At 35.7% G+C, this 21,236-nt stretch overlaps 2 protein-coding genes across 7 annotated transcripts; one reads left to right on the top strand and one right to left on the bottom strand.

Moving 5' to 3' along the window:
* Positions 1–793: 793 nt before the first annotated feature.
* On the bottom strand, positions 794–12,068 carry LOC113750192 (protein FAM91A1). Of its 4 annotated transcripts, none has more exons than XM_027294154.1 (12): positions 11,928–12,068; positions 11,610–11,795; positions 10,404–10,521; positions 9,661–9,757; positions 8,627–8,733; positions 6,867–6,989; positions 6,534–6,687; positions 5,418–5,478; positions 4,939–5,312; positions 3,246–4,848; positions 2,205–2,606; positions 794–974 (listed from the first exon to the last, which is right to left on the bottom strand). In XM_027294154.1, exons 2-11 carry the CDS (start codon positions 11,735–11,737, stop codon positions 2,360–2,362), a joined length of 3,012 nt encoding a protein of 1,003 aa, XP_027149955.1. In that variant the 5' UTR covers positions 11,738–11,795; positions 11,928–12,068; the 3' UTR covers positions 794–974; positions 2,205–2,359. The 4 variants fall into 4 exon arrangements, with proteins under 4 accessions (XP_027149955.1, XP_027149954.1, XP_027149956.1 ...); XM_027294153.1 differs by lacking the exon at positions 794–974 and adding an exon at positions 1,004–1,262; XM_027294155.1 differs by lacking the exon at positions 794–974 and adding an exon at positions 1,004–1,262 and having other exon boundaries at positions 6,867–6,986.
* Positions 12,069–13,247: 1,179 nt separating this feature from the next.
* Positions 13,248–20,730, top strand: LOC113749812 (queuine tRNA-ribosyltransferase catalytic subunit 1-like). Of its 3 annotated transcripts, XM_027293676.1 has the most exons (16): positions 13,248–13,478; positions 13,580–13,635; positions 14,397–14,490; positions 14,923–15,101; positions 15,430–15,480; positions 15,908–15,964; positions 16,521–16,641; positions 17,093–17,159; positions 17,272–17,313; positions 17,714–17,819; positions 17,919–18,029; positions 19,039–19,110; positions 19,185–19,286; positions 19,374–19,420; positions 19,616–19,643; positions 20,310–20,730. In XM_027293676.1, the coding sequence occupies exons 2-16, from the start codon at positions 13,618–13,620 to the stop codon at positions 20,424–20,426; spliced, it is 1,212 nt and encodes a 403-aa protein (XP_027149477.1). In that variant the 5' UTR covers positions 13,248–13,478; positions 13,580–13,617; the 3' UTR covers positions 20,427–20,730. The 3 variants fall into 3 exon arrangements, with proteins under 3 accessions (XP_027149477.1, XP_027149476.1, XP_027149478.1); XM_027293675.1 differs by lacking the exons at positions 13,248–13,478; positions 13,580–13,635 and adding an exon at positions 13,970–14,034; XM_027293677.1 differs by lacking the exons at positions 13,248–13,478; positions 13,580–13,635; positions 17,093–17,159 and adding an exon at positions 13,970–14,034 and having other exon boundaries at positions 17,737–17,819.
* Positions 20,731–21,236: the final 506 nt, after the last annotated feature.

Raw genomic sequence — 21,236 nt, 5'->3', positions numbered from 1 at the left:
ATTAAAATCTTAAAATTTGAACATATTTTACATTGAATGATAAATGAATCGTTATCACTTTATTTTTTGAAACAAATTTTATCTATAGAATTCAGTATCACTTAACTAATTTGCATCTTTTATTTTTTGTTATCAAATACACTAAATATGTTAAAATTTGAATTCATTAAATTTAAGTGTTGAATTAAATTATTAAATTGACCTTAGTGCGGACGCATTTGATTATGTGTCTAAGGACTGGGAGCAACATCAGAAGTTGCTCAATAGTCATTTTGCCGGAATTCAACAGATCCTCAGATCGGTTGCATCTCCAAGGAATGAGTTAAGAGAGAGCACATCATAGTGTTAATGCCCTATAATTGTATAGAACAAAAAAGACCAAAAAAAAAAGGTAAAAGGTTTGGTTACAATAGAAACAAGCCTTTCATAATCTACTCAAGAGTTACAAAAAAGGGTTAGTATGTCCAGGTATTTTGTTGATATTTATTATTTCGCAAGTGGCTTTCTACACTTGGGAAAGCACCTTACATCTAGTTTCCAGTTTTTAAATCGAGATCCATGCAAAATGCAAAAGCTAAAAAGTAGTAGATGAATACACCTCAGACTATCTTTCAACTCCAGAAGAATAGAATTGCCGAATAGAATGCATTACTTTGACCTCTCAGCTCCCGACCCAAGGCAAACAGTCAAATACCACATTGTCGTTAAAAGATTGATAGAGGCAACTGCTAAACCTCATAAATGCATGGAAGCTGATTTTGAAGACATGCTTCAACCTATATCTTTTGCGCTATGAGGCAAATGTAATATGACCTAGCATTACCTTAATTTCAGAGATCAATTGCTACATGGGACAGCCAGCAAAGAGCTGGAAAGACATCCGCCTGGAAACATGATAACTTGGCAAAATAGTCTAGTGAAAAATTAACTACATCATACTTTCTCTTTTTCCTTTCTGGGAGAGTGATTACCATCTGAGAAAAGTGAAAGAGTATAATGTCAGTTCAAAGATCAAGGCAAAGCACTTCTTCTTATCTATGTAAAACAACTGAAAGGTTTTTTACAAATGAATGGCATTCTATCCCATTGGATTATATGTGCAAAAAAAAAAAGTAAAAACATCTCCGGTTGGCTCAGCAAAATGTCTGTTATATTATAAACGTGTATGTATTTAGGGCACCCCCCCTAAAATAAGATGTGCACGGATACTGATCTGTTCTTCATTATCACCCTATACTAATGCAGCCAGAAAACATAACCACCTGCAAAGTTACAAGGAAAATAAGCATATGAGAAGATCAATAAAGAACATATTCCAGGTTCAATCAAGAAGATATGCTAGGAGACACACACAGGTTTAGTGCAGCAGTAGCCAGCACACACTCCAAGAGCCAAAAGTTCATTTCTAACTACAAAGCTACCACATTTGCAACTCAAAAAATTGCTAGGCAAAAGAATGACTAGTAGTCCTTGCTACTGCTATGTTATCAACTACAGCTGGCAAGAAATCAAATGGTTCTTCTGCCTACTCAGACTAATCTTTTTAAGATCATTTCTGCATTAGATTCACTCTTGCTGCTTGCAAGAATATACCTTCATCACATTAGAACAAGTGTTTAGCAAACAATAGCTCCATTCAACTTATTTTAGAAGATTTTGGATATTATTTGTTCAATTTTCTTGTTATTTCTTTATTCTTTCTAGTTTATATAGGGGTATGTCCCTATTTTCCTGTAATACTTTGTGATCAGCAATAGCAGTAATCTTTTTATCAAAAAGAAAAGGCGGATGTAAATTTTTTTTTTTTCTTCTATATAATCTACTTGATGGAAGTGGAACAATGCTGTGCACTATTAAAGTTGAAATAGACTCTTCTGTTCGTCCTTGTTTGCACCAAGAAGTAGATAAAGGGAGAGTAAAGGTAGAATAAGCTCCTTGTTTGGTGTCAAATTCTTTACATAAAATCCTGGTTATAGAAAATGACATAAAGCTATGAGATTGCACAAGCGCAGTTTTAACTACTTTGTTATGATCTATTGCATGTGTGCGGTTGCATGCATTTGCACTGACAATGAGCCACTTACACATTATTGTCTAACATTTCAAAAAAAGACGCATTACTGAACTTAAGTCTATATACTCTTCTAAAAGAAGTATCACCCAAAAAAATTGACATCATGTCCAAAGACAACATCTGTCCTCACCTTGACATCCATGCTACCTTCTGCATCATCACCATCCAAAGCACACTGAGCAGATCGATACAGTGATGAGCACATGATGTATTTAACACTCCCACCTACTCATTGTTGGGAGAAATTCAAATTTAGAGAACCATGAAAGAACACATTCCACAGTTTTACTTGACCATAGAACTAGCAGATGCTGCTGAGGCCTCAAATACCAAAGAGACAGGTACGCGAGCCTGCAGACAAGCAGCTATATCAAAAGGGCGCAATCCAGATCCATCGAAGACAAGATTTACACCAGGCAGAACAACTTCTTTACTGTCAGCTTCATCTGATTCAACTTTAGAGGTGCTTAAAATAAGTGATTCTTCATCAGGCCTGATAGCAGCCTCATAAATAGAAGTCAGAGCATAAGATCTGCAAAGCCATTTGGAAATGTTCAAATTCAACAAGTTTATTGTACTTCCATTTTTATTTTGGTTCTTGTCAGAGGGACGAAAATAAATCAGCTCTAGGATGCCATACAAAATTTATTCTTTTTAGGGATAAACAATGAGGGAAAAACTGCTTCCAAACTCAAGATTTTATCCTATTATCCATCAAGATTCAAATATTGGATGGGAAATTTAAGATTCCTTAGGGTCAGCCATCACTGGATGTTTTGACACTCTATGTTCTCTTATTCTCACTTTTCAATTAAAAAATAAAAGCATTAAGTTGCAAATGTATACGTTATGCATTCCTAGCTGTTCACATTGTTCCCACCAAACTATGCAGGGCATATACTAGGCTTTACTGCAGATTGTTATGTGCATTCTCAAACTCCTGTTATTCTGCAGCATTTTATCGGCAGCTGTTCAGAGGATTTTTGCTAACCAGCAAAGTTGAATGACCATACACTACATGCCCTAGAGAAGCATTTTGCTTTAAAATTTTCAGCACATTTATAAAATGTCAGTGCCAGAAACAAAGTAGCAAAAATATGTATGAAGTAGAGTTTATAAAAGTTACTTTATATTCAGACAGGACAGAGACAGTAAAATGATAAATACACACCTCAAGATGTTACCATCAAAACTCAGAACTTCTGTTTTGCTGCGCTGTCGGTTAGCAAGTTTTAGTCTTTGGTGCTCACTTGAGGCTCCAGAAATGGGAGAAGAAGGATCCACAAGCGGATTCCATCTTCCGCTTGCATAGTTCATTAGTTGCCGAGATGACTCTTTAGGTTGTTCTTTCTGATAAAGAAGTCTGGCAGCTGGACCAGTTGCTTGATATTCGCCACATATATCCCGCAACCTCTTTCTCGTGTCTTGCATAGCATCATGATGCTCAGTAAGTAACTCTGTTTGAAGTAACTGTGAAGAAACCACTCGTTTACAAATGTTGTTACACAATTTTGGACTAAAGAGTGGTATTCCAAATTCTACACTTAACGGAACCCACTCATATTTCTCATCATCAGAAATAGAGCTTTCAGGTTCCTGTTCTTTGTATAGTCTTAGCAGGCGAATATAACCAATGGTCAGGAGATCTATCTTTTTTGCAAGGTCATTTAACATTACATTTAATTTTGAGCACTCTTCTGGGCATAACCCCAGCTCTTCACCTATGCAAGCTGGTGAACCATCTGAATTTTTCAAGGGCAATGGGATATCCAAAGTAATGGTTTTTCCATCCTTATCAAGGTCATCCCTGCTAAGAGGCTGCACCAGCACAGCTGAATGTTTAAGTAGCGAATTTAAACAATGTAAAAGAATACTACCTTTAACTAAATTTCCTTCGAACTTTCCTCCTAAACCCCCTACAGTTGATCCATCCCAAGACCATATCAGAGCCTTCTCACAACCAGCTAATGGTGCCGGAAGCAATCTTAAGCATTGACCTTTCATCAAAATAACTGATATAGGTCCACTAGCCACAGCAGAATATATGACCAATTTCATCCAAGGAGTCATTGAAGAGTAACAAGGTGGACCAAAATGAATTGGACCTTTTGGTCCCGGCAAAACTGAGGAAGGAGGCAGTGGAACCATTGACACCACAATGTCATAGTCACGCAAAAACAAACGATCTAAAGTTGCTGGCGAAAGAGCAGCCAGGCTTTCGCACCGAAGAATATCCACTCGATACCTCCTCTGTTTCTTTGACAATTCTTTTCCACCATCAGAACTTTCACTCCATGCTGGTTTCTCATTTTTCTGGGAGCTATGATCTGAAACAGAATCCCCAACTACGGAATCATTCCCTTCTGATATAACAGCAGAGGAGATGTCATTACCAGTACTTTCAGATACATGTTCAGAAGGACCAGATTCCTCTATCGATATGCTTAAATTAGTTGAATCATCTGTACTTTTTGCAAATTCTTTTGTATCAGAACCTCCTAACTCATCAGTAGTCAATGCCTCAATAACTGAAGAAGCATCCTCTTCTGCACTTAAAGATGACATGTCAATTTTGTCTCTTTCATCAGAAATAACCCCACCAGAGGTCAGACATTCCAGGACACAACGTAGGCTGAATGCATGATTGGCAAATTCCTGAAGTTCTCCTTCAAACTTTGCACCCTCTAATGTACTCAAATCTTTGCAAAGATCCACAATGCTAGCATGACCAAGTTTTCCTGCTTCATATAATGTCACGGCATGAGATTTTAGACCTGCACATAGCATGAGGAGTAAAAGATTTCAGGTCAGGGTTTAGTGAGAATCTAGCAAAAAAGAGACCAAAACCATAAGAATAATCAAACCTGGTGATACAGATCCCATCATCAAGTAAGATGTGATATTAGCATCAACCACAAAAGCAACACGAGTATAACCGGAAGCTTGGCTAGTATTATCAGTCCATAAAACTTCTCCGGGTGGAGGAGCACTGCCATCAATTGACATATTTGCTGAGCCCATGATAGCATCCTCTTCATCACTAAGCAGACTTTTAGGAGAGCCAGGTACATTTGAATCTTGAAGAATAGATGCTGGATCTATTAACTTTTCAGCCCATCCCAATCGGCAAACAAAAGATGCAGCTGCCTGTAGCTGAGAAAGATCAGCCTGTAGTGTTGCAGCCAATTCAGCAACAGTAGAATTCTCATTCGCGACCACAAAAACAGCATAAAGCAACCTGTGTGATGGGATTGATAAAGATCATATGATCTTGAGGTCAATACTGAGTCAATCAAATCAAAATGGTAGACAATATCTCCTTTTAGAAAAATGAGTTCCATACTCTTCAATAGGATCTTCATAAGATTGTTCTCTATTTGAAACAAAACCTTCAAGCCTGGAAACTGCAACGACATATATCAACACTCAAAATCTCAAACAGATGAGCATAAAAAAATGATAGAAGAGAATTAAAAGTCATCTGATTTTCGTTACAGACAGCCCCATTAGATTGAGGAATGTAATCTTTAGGAGGGCTTGTAAAGCATATCCTAAAATGTTGACATAAATGTAAAAGAAATTCTAAATTAATTCAACGATGATACAAGTTAATTAAGCTGATTACTGTAATACTTTCTTGTTCAAGTATGTCCAGGGAAAAAGAGCTGTTACATCTTAGAATAGTTTCTTCTCAAAAAGTATGCACCAAGGTTTACTGCCCTGATCATTCTCTCATTGACTCTAGTAGACCATTCTGGGCCAACAATACCTCTAGACATCAGATAAAATGGAAAAGGAGTTGGCTCTATTTGAGTGCATAAGGATACAACTCCATCTACATTTGATTTATGTTCATGCAACAACCATGACAAGGAAAGATTTGAAATTCCCTCCTTTCCAGTATGCAATTTGGTCATTACCAAACAAGCAGCGGTATATGAAAATTCCCCATTACTTTTCAGTATGTGTGCAAACATGATAGTATCCATACAAATAAAAAAGTAAGGACTAAAGTGCCTCATCCACCTTTTGTCTTAAACAGTTATGCCAAGAAGAAAACCCATCTCCAAACCTACTCATCAAGGAATTGTCATTGAAGAAGACTTGCAAATCCAAAAACTTAAGAACTCTACATTGAGAGAAATCACATTCAGAACATACTAAAACAAGTCAAGAGCATAAGCTCCCCAAGCCTCGTGTCTTTATAACATTCAATAAATTCAAATTTGAAAGCACATCTTACAGTTCTACAGCTAGCAAAAGTATAGATGCAAACGTCCTTCACATGAAGTGGGCAGCATTTATACTTTTATCAAATATAAGGTCAAAGATTCAGTGTCCATTTAATGGTGGCCTAAATTACATGTCCAATCAATGGAAAATAGGAGATCCAAATATGCAAAGACACGAGTTTGATGACTCACTTAAGAGAAAGAAGTTGAGTTAGATAAAAAATTACCTTTGAAGTGATCATCAGGAAAAACGGGAACATCAAAGTAAACAAGTCCTCGTCGATAAAATCCTTTTACAATATCAGGATCAAAAAGGATGAATGAATTTGCTTCTTCCTTACAGATTTTATCAATCGTTGCCATCTCATCTTCTGAAAGTTTCTACATCACGAATTAGAGAGTATATCATATAGATATTTAGTTTCATTCGAGAATTTCAGATGCAATTAAAATTGATTAAAAACAGAATTAATTCAGTCCTCAGACATTCATACAAAGAAATGACTTATAAATAAAAAAAATTAACTCCTTTTTATAGCTGAAGTTGAACATAGATCCACCTTAAATTCATCCAAAGTAAAGTTGACGAGACAAACTCCCCACCATGGCTCAATGGTGAAGTCCACCGGCTGACTAGGCAATAATTCCTTCGCTATTGACTTGTTAAGCTTCCACATGATCTTCTGCAATACTCCAAATTTACCCAAATCAAGTTAGGGGATTTAATCCACGTAAAGAAGCACATGCCTTTTAAAAAGAAGATTGTAAATAACTCTCAAGTACCAATTCCGGCTGTAGTGATTCTATACAAGAGGCCATACCACTAATTTCACCTCCGGCTCTACATATGAGCTGGAAAATTTTATCCCTATGTTATTGTTTTCACAACATTCTTCGCTACTTGCTTGTGCAACAAATCACTCCATAACACATATGGTCATGCAGAAGCATCAAAGATTGCATTTGAAGGCCAAAAAAACTGATTAAGAGGCCCAATCAAAGTATGTAAGCTGTAACAATCAAGACTAGAAGTACTTCACTGCTGTTATTTAATATTTTATGCCGGGGAAAGTGAATTTAAAAAATTTTCAAAAGTACTAACAGATGTTACATAAGAAAATAAAGATGAATAATTCAAGCTTACAAGAGATATGCAATACCATAAGCAGCAGCAGAAAAGTTTTACAAGTACCCAAGAATCTGTGTTCAATCAAGAACTAACTTTTTCAGTCTCTCGTATTCATTTTAATCTTACAAGAGATGTGCAATACCATAAGCAGCAGCAGAAAAGTTTTACAAGTACCCAAGAATCAACTAACTAACTTTTTCACAGTGTCTCTTATTCATTTTAATCTTTCACCAATTGTGTGTCCAAAAAAATCATTCTTACTATAAACTTATTCTACATGATTCACCATCATGGTGATGTTTCTTCACAACCTTTGACAGAAAAGGTATAATGTACCATTTGGTGCTTCATCTGATTCTAAACATCACTTTCAGGGTCAGAACACAACAGATGACTGAATCTAGCTCTGCAGAAAGGAATTAAAAACAAGCATCCTATTGGTTAACGTTGCTTACAAACTTAAGTGTGATAGTGATTCATAACATATAGCAAACTCGTCAAAAGACTCACCCAACATATCTTTAACTTTCAAAGTTTCATGTAGATGGAAACACACGCAAAGAGGAGTCAGTTAATGCACAAACTTGATCATCTTTTTCCTTTTTAACTCTCTAGATCATGATAATTGCTTATTTTAAAGTTACAGAAAGCATCTAGTTTGAGGAGATAAAAAGGGTAACTTGGGACGAAGAGCCTTAATTCAGTTATAGAACAAGGGTTCTTAATTCTCATGCTTGTATAAACTACAGTTAGAAGAATAATCAAATAAGAAAGTTCTTCCTTTCACCCTTTTCTTGTATCCCATCTTTAGAATCCCCAACACAGTATTAAGCAAGCTAAAAATCCTCATTAGCTGCACAGAACTAAATTGTACTCTGACATACATCAATATCTTGAATAAAAAAGTTTCTCAGCTTGACAACACCATGTTTCACCTAGGACAAGCTGCTTGAAAACTATCTGTGCCAAGACGAATATACAAAATGGAATCAACATAGTGAAATTAGATAAGAGACAGAAAATTGAGACTCCAAACAATTCATAGTAGCAATTTATTTCATGCATCCACACCAATGCTTTCTGCACCAAGGCGGGAAAATTGAACATTCGGATTTCTCCACGGTGAGCAAACATGTACAGAAGATCATACTACAAAGTACAATATTGTGAGCAACTTATTCCAGAAATTACCTTAGATCTGCACTTATTCATAATGTCGATAAACTCATTTCTTCCTATGCCAGTAAGTCGTAAGGCATCTGCAGCACTAAAATTTGGGATGCTGTCATATGGTTGTTCTGCAGATAGAAGAAAGAAAGAGACTGAGCAAACCTATAATGAAAGTATCAAGATAAAGCAATGCCACAGAAGGGAAAAGGAAAAAGAGGAAAAATTAGATATCAAGCATGATAATTGTGCAGCTTATTTGGAAAATAATTAAGCATAAGTATGAAAAATGCCAAGAAATCTCATGCTAAGCATTCATTATTGCGTTGCTTGAGAGTGTTAAGCAGTATCTTCAGCAAAGTATGTATAAAATTATTCCCAGTACATTAACAGGTAACACAAAAGATCATAGTCAGGCATCAAAACAATATCAAGAGGTACAATATGATGGTTAACTCTCAAATATCACCAACCTGATAGTTTGCTAACTACATCTGAAAGCAGGTGATTTGGTTATATGTGGCCACCAAAGATATTCTATTGGTTCACTAGGCATATAAGCAAGTACAGGTAGCAGTAACAGTTCATGTTTTGACTACTTCGAACGCTAATGATAAGTATTGTAGTCCACAAAGAATAACAATACCAACACTAAAAGTTCAACATAAATATCTAATTTAACAAATGCTCAAAACCATGCTACTAAAAGCCAGTAATAAGCTGAAATTAAAAGAGACACCCAAAAAAAAAAATCTAGATTGGACGCGCAGATTGATACCGAGCACTCTTAAAAACTAACATTCATGTAAAACAGATTTTAATTCGAGTTAGAGAACATCAAGCTGACTACCTCCAAGGAAGAGAACTGGCAATCAAGGAGACTAAACCTTGCATTACAGTTTCAATGTTCAGTTCCCACCAGATGCACTTTCAGTTCAGCGCTAAGTTTATATCCAACTCATAACTTGTTAAAACAACTACATTGAACAACTACCATGGGCTCAATATCTAATAGCAATGATATAAGGTTATTGAAACAGGATTCTAGTGGGTAGTACCGTTTCTCATGACTTCAAATATAATCTCACAGTAGTATCTGAAAGGTGACAGCCTCATTACACGGCAAATGTACTCTGCAAGGTGATAGGGAAACAACTGCAAATACAACATGAACAGCTTAATTTTAAGACTTACAGGAAAAAAAAAAAGCAGCAAATTGTGAACTCAAAATTTGTAGTATACAGAAAATTTTCCTTTATTCTACTACTAAGAATATTTTTCAACGCTGATAAATAGCGATGTACTCCTTCACATCACAAGGTTAGTTGTAAAGTTTCTAATGCAGTATCCACAGTCCCAGCTAAATATTACTTAGTGTACTAATAACTTACACAAAAGTTCAATTACATAAGACCTATTATCTAAATGAAATATTCCAAGGTAATTGACATCTCTTGAGAATCAATCCTAAATTCAAAAATTCTCGCATAGCACTACAACTGGGGATTGTGATCATCTTTTAGATCAACAGTGCAATATGAACCACACATCCCAAAATTGACATGACAGCCTTTAACAAATATGACTCTAAACTTTAAAAAAGTACACTTGCATAATTTTCTGCAAGCTATTCTCACGACTAAATTATGTGCTCTTACTAATGCTTGTTTATTTACTTAGACAAGCTATTTTATCACCCAAGATTACTTTGTGATAGACAATTAAATGTACAATAAATAGCTAAACATTAATGGCTTTATCTTATTGCAAAGAACTGAAGAATATCCTTCATCATACACACCGCTAGATTCCTTCTCAGATAGCGCATCATTTCTTCATAGTATTCACCTTCTTTACATACTTTCCGAGCAAAACAAGTATTCCATGGGAGCCTTTTCTTTATGCAGTGATCAATTACCCTGCAGAAAGCAAAACGATAACATAAAAAAAAGGGAAAAAATAATTCATTTAAGCATGTGATGGGAAGGGAAAAAACAAAACATGGGTCAAAATATTTGAATCCTGCAACTTTTTATTATCCAACAGATGCCAAACATCAACGAAGTTATTAAACATGTGTTAGAAAGTCATGCCCCCAGCTGGGACAAAAATTTTCAGAAATTTTTTTCCGAGAATAAATGTTAGTGCCATAAATTTTAGGTCATGTTCTCAGCATCTCCTCTTTTGAAATTAAAAAGATAACTTTGAAAATATATTGAACAATTTTAAAAAACTTGTTTTGTTTTTGCTCTTTGTGTTTGAAAGCTAAAAGCTGTTACTAAAAGCAACTCTAAGGCCAGCTCCAGTATTTTTCCCTTTCAAAAAATCTGCTGTTAGCATATCACAAGCTGTCAAGAACAATATCTAAGTTGGCTAAGTATCCTTGAGCATGTTCTCTACTTATTACCAACAAGAATCTTCTTAAGTTGAAGAAGTCCATGTAAAACACACAACGTAAAAAGCTAGAGGGGATCAATCAACCACCAGGACTCAGAAAATCCAGCAAACTCTTGTCCTTCAATTTGCTCTTGAACCACATGGAATATTACCAATTCTCAGTTGCCCATACTCAGTCCACTCCCTAGAGTTCTAAAGCGTACAGACACAGTTGTTGATTAAACTATCACAAGATTCAAAATTTAGTCCATTCGTTGAAAAAAAAAAAAAAATTCACGCAACTCATTTGCCAAAAATATCGGCCAACATCTAATGCAATAAGCAGCTCCTTGATTGCATTGCGGAACTTGCACTTCTGATCATTGCATTCCACTACTACCATGTCTCGATAAACACACATTCATGCAGTACGTAACTAGTTTCCCTCAAGCTAGTCGAAGAAGTGAACCTCAAACTAGTCGAAGAAGTGAACAATTTCACAAAAATAAGTACTTCACCTGGTAATGAGAAAGCAATATGGAACCTTTTCTCTGATCATTTACCTCGGTAACTATTAAAACTTCAAAAAAAAAAAAAGGATCAAAACCACGAGTTATTGAGCAAAATAAACCTTCTGTGCCACTCGTCTCTAGAATTGAAAGTGGCTTGAAGCCTCTTGGGGAGGTTATCCCACAAGCACTCTTCTTTAATTGCTTTAACTATCAACTGTTCCTCAATTGTCGCCGGCAGACGCTGCATTTTCACTTCTCTGATTAAGTAATTGATCAAACACTGATAACTGAGCTCCTTTTCAAACCTGGAAATAACGAAACAAAAATCACAATCATACGCAATCCAATATCTCGAACATTGTAAACTTGCACAAGACAATGGCAAAGAATAGATCACGACAGAATCGATCAGAATGCGAAATGGGAAGAAATTTCACCTGAGCTCCAAATTTTGGTGGATCGGAGCTAGGGTTTGGAGGTAAAAGGTTCAAGCATTTCGTGATTTAAGATCTGGAAGTTAAATGAGGAGTAGGAAATGAAGAGATTGAATTGAATTAATTTGGCTGGAATTTTGAGAATAGTAGTTTATTATGAGTAGTACTACTAAATACTTTTCCTGTTTAGTTGTTTGTTTATTTATTAAACAGCAGGGGTGGGTTTGAATTGAATAAGTGAGCTGTGGAGCCACCATGCTTTTTACTACTGTCAGAATCCCTTACGCTTACGGCCTTACTCTTACCCTAGTGGTGTGATTTGATTTTCGTGTCCTTTCTGAATTTAGTAATTGCCAACTTTGGCCAAGAAATCAGAAATGGTACTAGTACTTTTTTTTTGTATCGACATTTTTATACCATTTCCTAAAATTACCAAAAACTAGTTAGGAGCATCACGTTTAACAAGTAGTAAGTATATATATCTTTTGGAATGCCTAAATATACTCTGGTGTTGACTTCGCTTGCTCCACTTTACGTGCATTTTTAGGCTAAAGATAGAGTGAAAAATGTCTATTTGGATCGGTCATTTTTTTAAAAATAAATTATTTAAATACAATATTACAGTAATATACAATAATTCAAATAACATTTCATTCATATAATATATCAAATATTTCAAAAAAAATTTCATATATATTATTATAGTAAAATTTTTCAAAAATATCCCCAGAAACAGCTTATCCGAACGGAGGCGATTCTTTTGGAATAAGATTTTTATAAAAAAAAAAATTATGATTCTAATAGGAAAGGAACGAGATTTTAAAAGTGAGGAAAAGAAAGAAAATTTGAACTTAAAACCTCTTAAATTCCAGAATTTCAAACTTTAGTTATCCTTAATTATGCGTAATAAAAAATCATTTAAGAAATAAAAAGCACAAAACAATATGTAAATTTGTATTAATCAAATATTGAAATGTGCGAATGTAATGGTTCTAATACTTTATATAAGGTATACAGATATTAAAAAAGAATCAAAAGGGTTCGTTTTAAAAATTCAAAATACTTATGATACTTGCATCTCAACAATTTTATTTGTGTCCTAAAATCTACTTTACCTAATATAGAACATTAGTCACGTATGTAATCAATTTATGAGAATTCTGAATTCTCTCATTTCTCCTCCTTCCCGCTCTCTTGTAAGGTTTGAAGTTTTTCTTGAACCAAAAGAACTTACCATTTTTGTGGCCATAGATGCAAATAAATTGGAAGAAGAATTGCCCATTTTGCCGGGAGTTCCTAAAAACGAAATACCCATATCTTGTGGGGCAAGAGTGCAGAAAGCAATATGTATATAAACCACGTAAATCAAGTTGCCGCCGGCGCGCTTTGGTCTACCAAGTTTAGGGCACTTGCTAACGGTCAACTCGCGCTTCACTTCAACGCCGCCGCCACCTGTTCCCTGTCCGCCGCTCAATTCCGTCAGCTGAATTTCCTCCTGCATTTTCATATCTCACAAGAAACTAAGCTATTTCTCCTTTTTGCGAGTAGCATTATGTAATCTATTACGTTCGGTAATTAGTTTTTAATCACAATTAAAATTTCAAGTTTACAACTCTTCTTCGTCGTTACTTTTTATTCGTGTGGTTTCTGTATAGATTGCTGCACACTGAAGAACAAGGAAGCTGGTGCTTTAATGGCTCTTAAGTTTGAGGTAACTCTTTTGTCTCTCACTTTTAAATTTTAGTTCTACGAAGGAAAAAAAGATATAAAAGGAACGCCATACATTTTTTACGAATTTTTGTCTAATTTTCGGAAATCCATTACATAAATTCGAAGTGTATGCTGTATTATTTGAAAGTAGCTCTTATCCTGGTAATTTAGCACGTTATCTAATCCTACATTATATGTGAATCAGATAACAATGTAGTTGGTATTTGGTTGTTTCTTTTCTTCTGGGGTATACTTCGCTAGCTCATTTAGTTCTTTTGAATATTTTCTTTCGTAATATACTTTTTGTTTTCCAGTTGTTTCTTTGACTTGTTAAACTCTGCCAATCAGAATGGCGTGGTTTTCAGCTTGTTCTATACCGGCTGTACCTCTTTTTCTTCAGGTACATAAGTATATTTAGACTATAAGAGGGCCTTTCTTATGGAAAATACATCTAGATTAAGAGGCGTCAGGTGGAAGATACTGGTAGAAGATCAAAACTGTTTGTGCTAAAAAGCCAAATTATAAGTTTCTATCTACTTGCTGGATAGTGGCTTGTTACTTGAAAAATGATCCAAACAGCATCTTTAGTGATCTTGGTTGTCATCTTTGCTTGATGGTTAGATGGAGATGCATTACAGATAGGTGTTATCGATCTCCTGAATTTTTTTTCCCTTTTGGTGTATATAGTTCTTTTATTATTGTTATTATTTTTTGGGCTTGATTATGGAGCTGTGCATCTGCACCTTTTTTCTTTCTAATCAGGTACTTGGAAGGTTTAATCGTGCCCGTGCAGCTCAACTCACTCTCCCTCACTATCTGTGCCAGACACCTTTGTTTATGCCAGTGGGTACCCAAGGTTCGACTTTGGGGTGATCATACTATTGTCTTCTATTTTAAAATCATGTTGATAGTACCTCTAGACCTATACCTCAAACTTTTGCAACACACATCTCTCTCTCTCTCATGCGTGCACACACACTCAAGCGTGCAAGTCTAAGAAATTGTTTTCTGAAATTTATGGTTGAAAAGGCTAAAGGATCCATTTGTCAATACCTGCATTGCATTTCAACTTGCAGCATCAAAGTTCTAGTACAAATAATACAGAGAAGTGAACAGCATATATCTTATAGCACTTGCATTTTCCAAATCTGTGTTTTATACAGTTACGCCGATATGAATGAGTTAGCTTCTTGTCCTAGTCAACTTTCTTCAATTGAAACTTTATTTATGCTAACAAGAGGAAGCTGCTGGTTGATTGATGTAAGAAATGGAGTTTTCATGTTTATAGGAACTATAAAAGGTTTAACGAAGAATCAGCTGGAGGAAATTGGTTGTCAAATTATACTTGGGAACACATATCATCTAGCTTTACGTCCGACTTCTGAGCTCATTGATGAGTTGGGCGGTCTCCACAAATTCATGAACTGGCCAAGGGCACTGCTTACAGACTCTGGTGGTTTCCAAATGGTAGTCTCAGTCTCAGTCTTAGTATCTCTTTCTCATATGCATGTATGGACATTTATTTGGCCTGTTCTGGTGACTTGCAATTATTGTAGTTTGTCAGTGTTATCATGGCATTCCTAGCTTTCTGAAGTTGGCTTGCTTTTGCACATTCCTTATGTATGATCTGAGTATATTTGCTTTTGGAGCAATGCATGCATAGTGCATGATCTGAGTATGTTTGATGCACTATCATCAGAAAGGCAAAATTATTTCTGGTGTCTGCTGGTCTTTCTAGGATGTATGACTAACCATCCTTATGTGGTGAATGAACTAATGATAGCATTGTTTTCAGGTATCCTTATTGCATTTGGCTGACATTACAGAAAAGGGTGTCACATTTCAGGTAAATCTTGTTGCTTCCCTATTTCAATAATGATTCATGATGAACCAGAGATTCCAACAGGGTTCGATTGTAGCATTTGATTTTTTCCTGTTATCTGTAACACTAGTTTTCACTGCCTTTTGTGTTAACATACCAGGAGTCTATTCATGTGAACTATGTATGTAAAATCTTCTCATATATTTTCTTTTTATTGATTTTCCATGTTTCACTGCCATACTCATGTGCTAGAGTTAGTCATTCCAAAGTAAATTGATTTCCTAACCAATGTTGTTGTGTATAGCCTATTCCCTTCAAAACTTCAATTAACCATCCCTGCCTGCAATTTATTCTTCCTACAAGTGCAGTTTGTTATTTCTTATTTGACTGCTTTGAGAGATCTCCGTGCTTGTTAAGTGGTGTCTCATTTTCTCCCTCCTGCTTGTTGCAGTCACCTGTCGATGGGAAACCGATGCTTCTTACACCCGAAGAATCAATACAAATTCAAGTAGGTCCACTTTTTCTTCTTCTGGCTCATTATGTAGCAGGTTATGCTCACTTAATATGTGATACTTGATACCTATGAACTGTTAATACATTGTTAAGGAAGTTCCCTTATTGGTAACGAGGACTTGCAGGAGAAGCAAGTTTGGCATGCATCCTATCTTGTTGTGTGCTGTACAAAGTTATAAATGCTTGCACTTTTTGCATTAAGACCTGAAATTTGATTAGACTACTGAATCCAGTTTTTGGGTGGACTGATTTACTTAGATTTAATAGCACGCACAATACATGTTTGAGCTCTTAACAGCTTTTCTGTTCTAGATTTATAGGACGATCAATTCCTGGTACATGCAATAGTAGCACATGAGCTTCTTTCTGCATGTGCAATATCATTGCAGGATGGTACTAGTTTCTACTTATTGCTTATGGATTTATGTGAGGAATTGTAGTTGTAATTTCCTGCTGATGGACTTTTAGGAGTTGATTTGTTTCATGCAGTTGGGTGGCCCTTAGGCTACTGCTAATTCATTGTACTGTGTTTTGCATACAACTGATTGCAGAACAGAATTGGAGCAGATATTATCATGGCCCTCGATGATGTTGTGCGAACCACTATCACAGGGCCTCGAATTGAAGAAGCAATGTACCGCACTCTTCGTTGGATAGACAGGTGCATAGCAGGTAAATATGCTTGACAGCATATGATGAGCCTATTCTACTTATGCATAGCCTTTGTCAATATAAGTTGTATGGTCTAAGTAGCTAAAATATTATTGGTTTTCCTGCAAGCTTAGAAATTATGTCAAATTGTGGCAGACAAGCTGATTGTCAAGTTCATCTACATACCTTTTATCTGTTGGCTAGGCTAATCAACATTTTTGAATTTGAATGCTGCATGTTTTTGTCATTCAATTTGATTATGTAGTTTTTCTTGACTAACGTTTCCAATATTTATGTTTTTCCTCTATCATCTCCTGTACCACATTCAGATGTTACAAACAATATGTTTGCAAGAAGGTGAAGGGGGAATTATAAAAAATAGCTAGACATTTGCTTTGTCGTTGTCAAGTGTGTTTGTCAAGAATTTTAATTTTGTTCAAGCTCAGACTAATACAATGTGGTCAATTGACAGCTCACAAGAGGCCAAATGAACAAAATTTATTTGGGATAGTTCAGGGTGGTTTAGATCCAGTATTAAGGTGACTTGAAGTTCAATCAGTAACAGTTTTGCAAGATTTCGATTTTTTCAGTTGTCATATGATTTTAGCCTAATCTAATCTTGAGCTTTCTGGATAACTTTGTTTTTGTCAGGGATATATGTGTCAGAGGTTTGGTTGAACGTAATCTGCCTGGGTATGTAAGCACCTTTTTTTTGTATTCATTACTTATCTAGAGGTCTAGAGGTCTCTTCATTTTACTAGAAATGAAGCTAATGGTAGCCTTCTGTATTTGGCACCCTATTGAAAATGCTACTTTTTCTCAGCAAAACTTGCATATTAGGTTGGTTAGTTCTGATCAGAAATTTACAGAGTTTCCGCATTCTTTTTCAGTGACCATCATCATTTTAGGTGAATCTATTTTTGTTTCCCCCTTTCATATATTCTGTCATGCTGCAAGTTTGTATCTTAGGCTCCCTTTCAACATGGTCACAATACCTTCTGAAACAATTGTTGTCTTTGCAACTATATCTAACTAAAGATGTTGGAATTCAATGGCCAAGTGGTTGAAATAACTTCACTTAATTCTGTCACAGCTATGCTATTGGTGGTCTTGCAGGCGGTGAAGATAAAGATTCATTTTGGCGTGTTGTTGCTCAATGTACTGCTGCATTGCCTGAGGATAAGCCACGATATGTCATGGTAAAATTAGATTTCGCAATGTAACTCATCCAGAGATGATTTTTGTTTTACCACTTTAGTTTCGTTGTGAACTAAATCTGGTTTACTTTTTTCCCACAGGGTGTTGGTTACCCTCTAGATATTGTTGTTTGTAGTGCTTTAGGTGCTGACATGTATGATTGCGTGTATCCCACTCGTACAGCTCGCTTTGGCACAGCTCTTGTTCCAGAGGTGATTGCTTCTTATCTCATTTAATTCTGCATTGGTACATATGATTGAAACAGAAAGTCCCACATATGCTTATTCAGGAGTCTGTAGCTTTGTGTGGATAAAAAATTTCTTCTTTTTCTTTTCAGCAGATTTGTCAGTGTTGCTACTTTTTGCATTATTCTTTGTCACTGATAAGCAGCTTTGGTGCTATTCCTTCGTGAGCATGTGTTCTTTTGACCTTTATGTGAACTCTGTGCAGTTTTGTATTATCTTTTTGTCACTGACAAGAAGCCTTGGTGTCTCTATGCCTTTGTGAGCATATGTTCTTTTGACCCTAATGTCAACTCCTTTATACAAGAACAAGTCAATTTCAAACAGTTTATCAAGTTAAAAGAAGTATTTGCTCTTACTTAAGCTTGGCACTTACTGTTTGAAAATTGCTTTTTTCTTTTTTCTCATATCGACTTCAGAATCTGGATAGTTCTGGTTTCATTTTTATCTAATTTGTCTTATTAATCAGTAGTCAAATCTTCCAGGGATGAAGTTAGAATGTCTTTCCGGTCAAGAATGGCAGAGTTGATGAACTTGAAACATGTAATAGGACTGGTTTTTTACTCCCATTAATTGGATATCCTAAACCATCATTAAATGTCTAGGTTTTCCTTTATGAGACTAGCAATTTACGATTTTAAGTTCCAAGTAAATAATTTCTGTTACCATGTGGCTTATGCAATTCCCTTGAGGATATATTTGAGATGCTTGGGTGTAATATGTTATCAAAGCCTTCCATTGGTATACTGATAATTGGACTTGAAGATGCTTTCTTGAGAAGGAAATGTAGGTCATTCAAATATTTAACTGAACTAAGAAGTCTTTTGTTTTTGGTTTTCTTTCTCGGCCTAACAAATTTGACAAGGTTGTGATAAAGTTGTTTCTCCTTCCTGCCTAACAAACGTGCTGTTATCTTCAATGGAGAAATGAGTCCCCTCCTCGATCTTTGGTACTGATTCTATATATTTCATTGATCCAGGGAGTTTTGAAACTGAAACACCAGGCAATGGCTAATGATATACGTCCTATTGATCCCATGTGCGAGTGTATGGTATGTCCAGGAGAGATGCTTAATTTCTTGCTTTTAGTTGTCTTTAATGTTGGTATTCTGTCTCTTTGCTGTAGGTCTGTAAAAATTACACAAGGGCTTACATTCATTGCCTAGTAACAAAAGATGCTATGGGATCTCAACTTCTTTCATATCACAATTTATATTACATGATGAAGGTATCAATTATAAGATAACTAAGTCATCTTATTTCCGTGAACAATCACTTTGAAGACTAAATAATGAAGTTTATTCGAATCTTGTAGCTTAGCAGAGATCTACACTCATCAATTGTTGAAGGACGGTTTCCAGAGTATGTGATCTTTTAATTTCTTAAACTATTTTACTTATTTTTATGGTCTCTTTTTGGGGTATTCATCAAAGATCAGGAAAAGACCTTGACTTGATGCATCTTTGATTTCAGTTGGTTTTTTTCTTTTTTATTTGTTTTTCCCTTTATCCATCTCTTATAATACATTTACGCTGTTCCTTCGTTTTGCTAATGCAGGTTTGTTTGCAAGTTTCTGCAGACAATGGTACTTTAGTCTTCCACATTTACTATATTTTCTCCTGTCTCTTTCAAAAGCATTGTTCTTGGTACTGTGTCTCAGATAGAATTGTTAAGTCTGGCCAATAATGGGATTCGTGCTTAACAAAAAATATGGTACATTAGAAACAAAGGTTAAGGGACTGGAAGAGAACAGGATAATAAGTAATTTCATCAGTGACCTGAGAACCCTCTCCCATACTCATCTAGTGATTAAGTACTTAAACGTATATAACAGACAAATACGGATGCAATCCATTTACCCTTAAAAGTAACTTTCTGATACAATTATAATTTGGAGATACCAATGAACCAGATGCTCCTCATGATGATAGTTACGCCATAGTCACTACACCCAATTATTAGGAGGCCTGATATATGTATTTATTCACCACAATTATGTGAAGATTATTAGATCAATCTTTGGTCAAATAGAATTCAATAGCACCCTGGTGGATTATTTGAATTCTCGTCGTCTCTTTTTCGATTCTGCTACTTTGAGAATAACATTGATCTACTATTTTGCTACTTATGACTTTAGCTAATTTACTTTGAGATTTGCACATTTTGTCCAATCCATAGGAGTGCTTTCAAATCTGCTTCTTGACATAGAGTTGTGTTTATAGTTCTTACATCTTTTAATTTGGTCATGTAGTTCCCAAAAGGTGATGTGCCTGAATGGGTTTGCAATGCCATGGAGGTTGCAGGAATCGACATTTCTTCATGTTGTCGTGAGATGAGGTTTGATGTTGATAAAAGCTCAACATTGTAGGAGTACATATTCTACAGTTCAAGCAAATATAGCTGTTAAGACACATGCAAGTGATTATACGGTAGTTGATGCTGGAAAAAGCTCAAAAATTTTGGTATTGACTTTTCATTGAGCACCTAACCGATACAGATGTTAGATACATGCTCGTGACAGTACGGTGGAAACAAATTTCTGGCCAATACGCTCCTGCACTGTGATGTACTGCTGAATGCAAGAGCATCTGTCTCTGATTGATCTGAGCAGACAAATGGTGGATGGTATATACTCCCTTGGAGCAAATGAATTGATAAATTTTGATCCTCAATTCTCCACAGCTTCGAGCATAGATTTTTGTGCTTTCGAAGAGTGTGTCCTAGTTTACTGCATTCGTGGTCATTCTTCTGTGCACAGTGCTGAAACACACTGCACTTTTTGTGGGAAAGAGTCAACTAGAAAAAAAAAAAATTTTGTTTGTGTGTGTGTGTGTGGGGGGGAGGAGGGGGTAAGATTTAACATCTTTCTTTAATTCCACTTATATGTGATGTTGTTCACAGTTGACTGACCAAATTTCTGTATGAAAATAAAATGCCCGGATAAGAAAATAGATACCTACTTCGACACAAATCAAGTTAACCAACCGGTTATTATGCAACAATTTGCATATCCAAGTTTGTGTCTAAGAGATCAATTAAAACCAATTTGAGCATAAGAAGACTTGATATATAAAACATTGATTTCAAAATTATGCTAATAAATGACGATTATTTATAGAATCCAATATCAAACCACGCAAGCATCCTCAACCTTTGACATCTGAAGACAATATTTTTT

The sequence above is a fragment of the Coffea eugenioides genome, chromosome 10 (assembly GCF_003713205.1).
Source record: "Coffea eugenioides isolate CCC68of chromosome 10, Ceug_1.0, whole genome shotgun sequence".
NCBI lineage: Eukaryota > Viridiplantae > Streptophyta > Magnoliopsida > Gentianales > Rubiaceae > Coffea > Coffea eugenioides.
The sequence above is the reverse complement of the archived record's forward strand: the minus strand, read 5'-3'. Positions and strand labels throughout refer to the sequence as shown.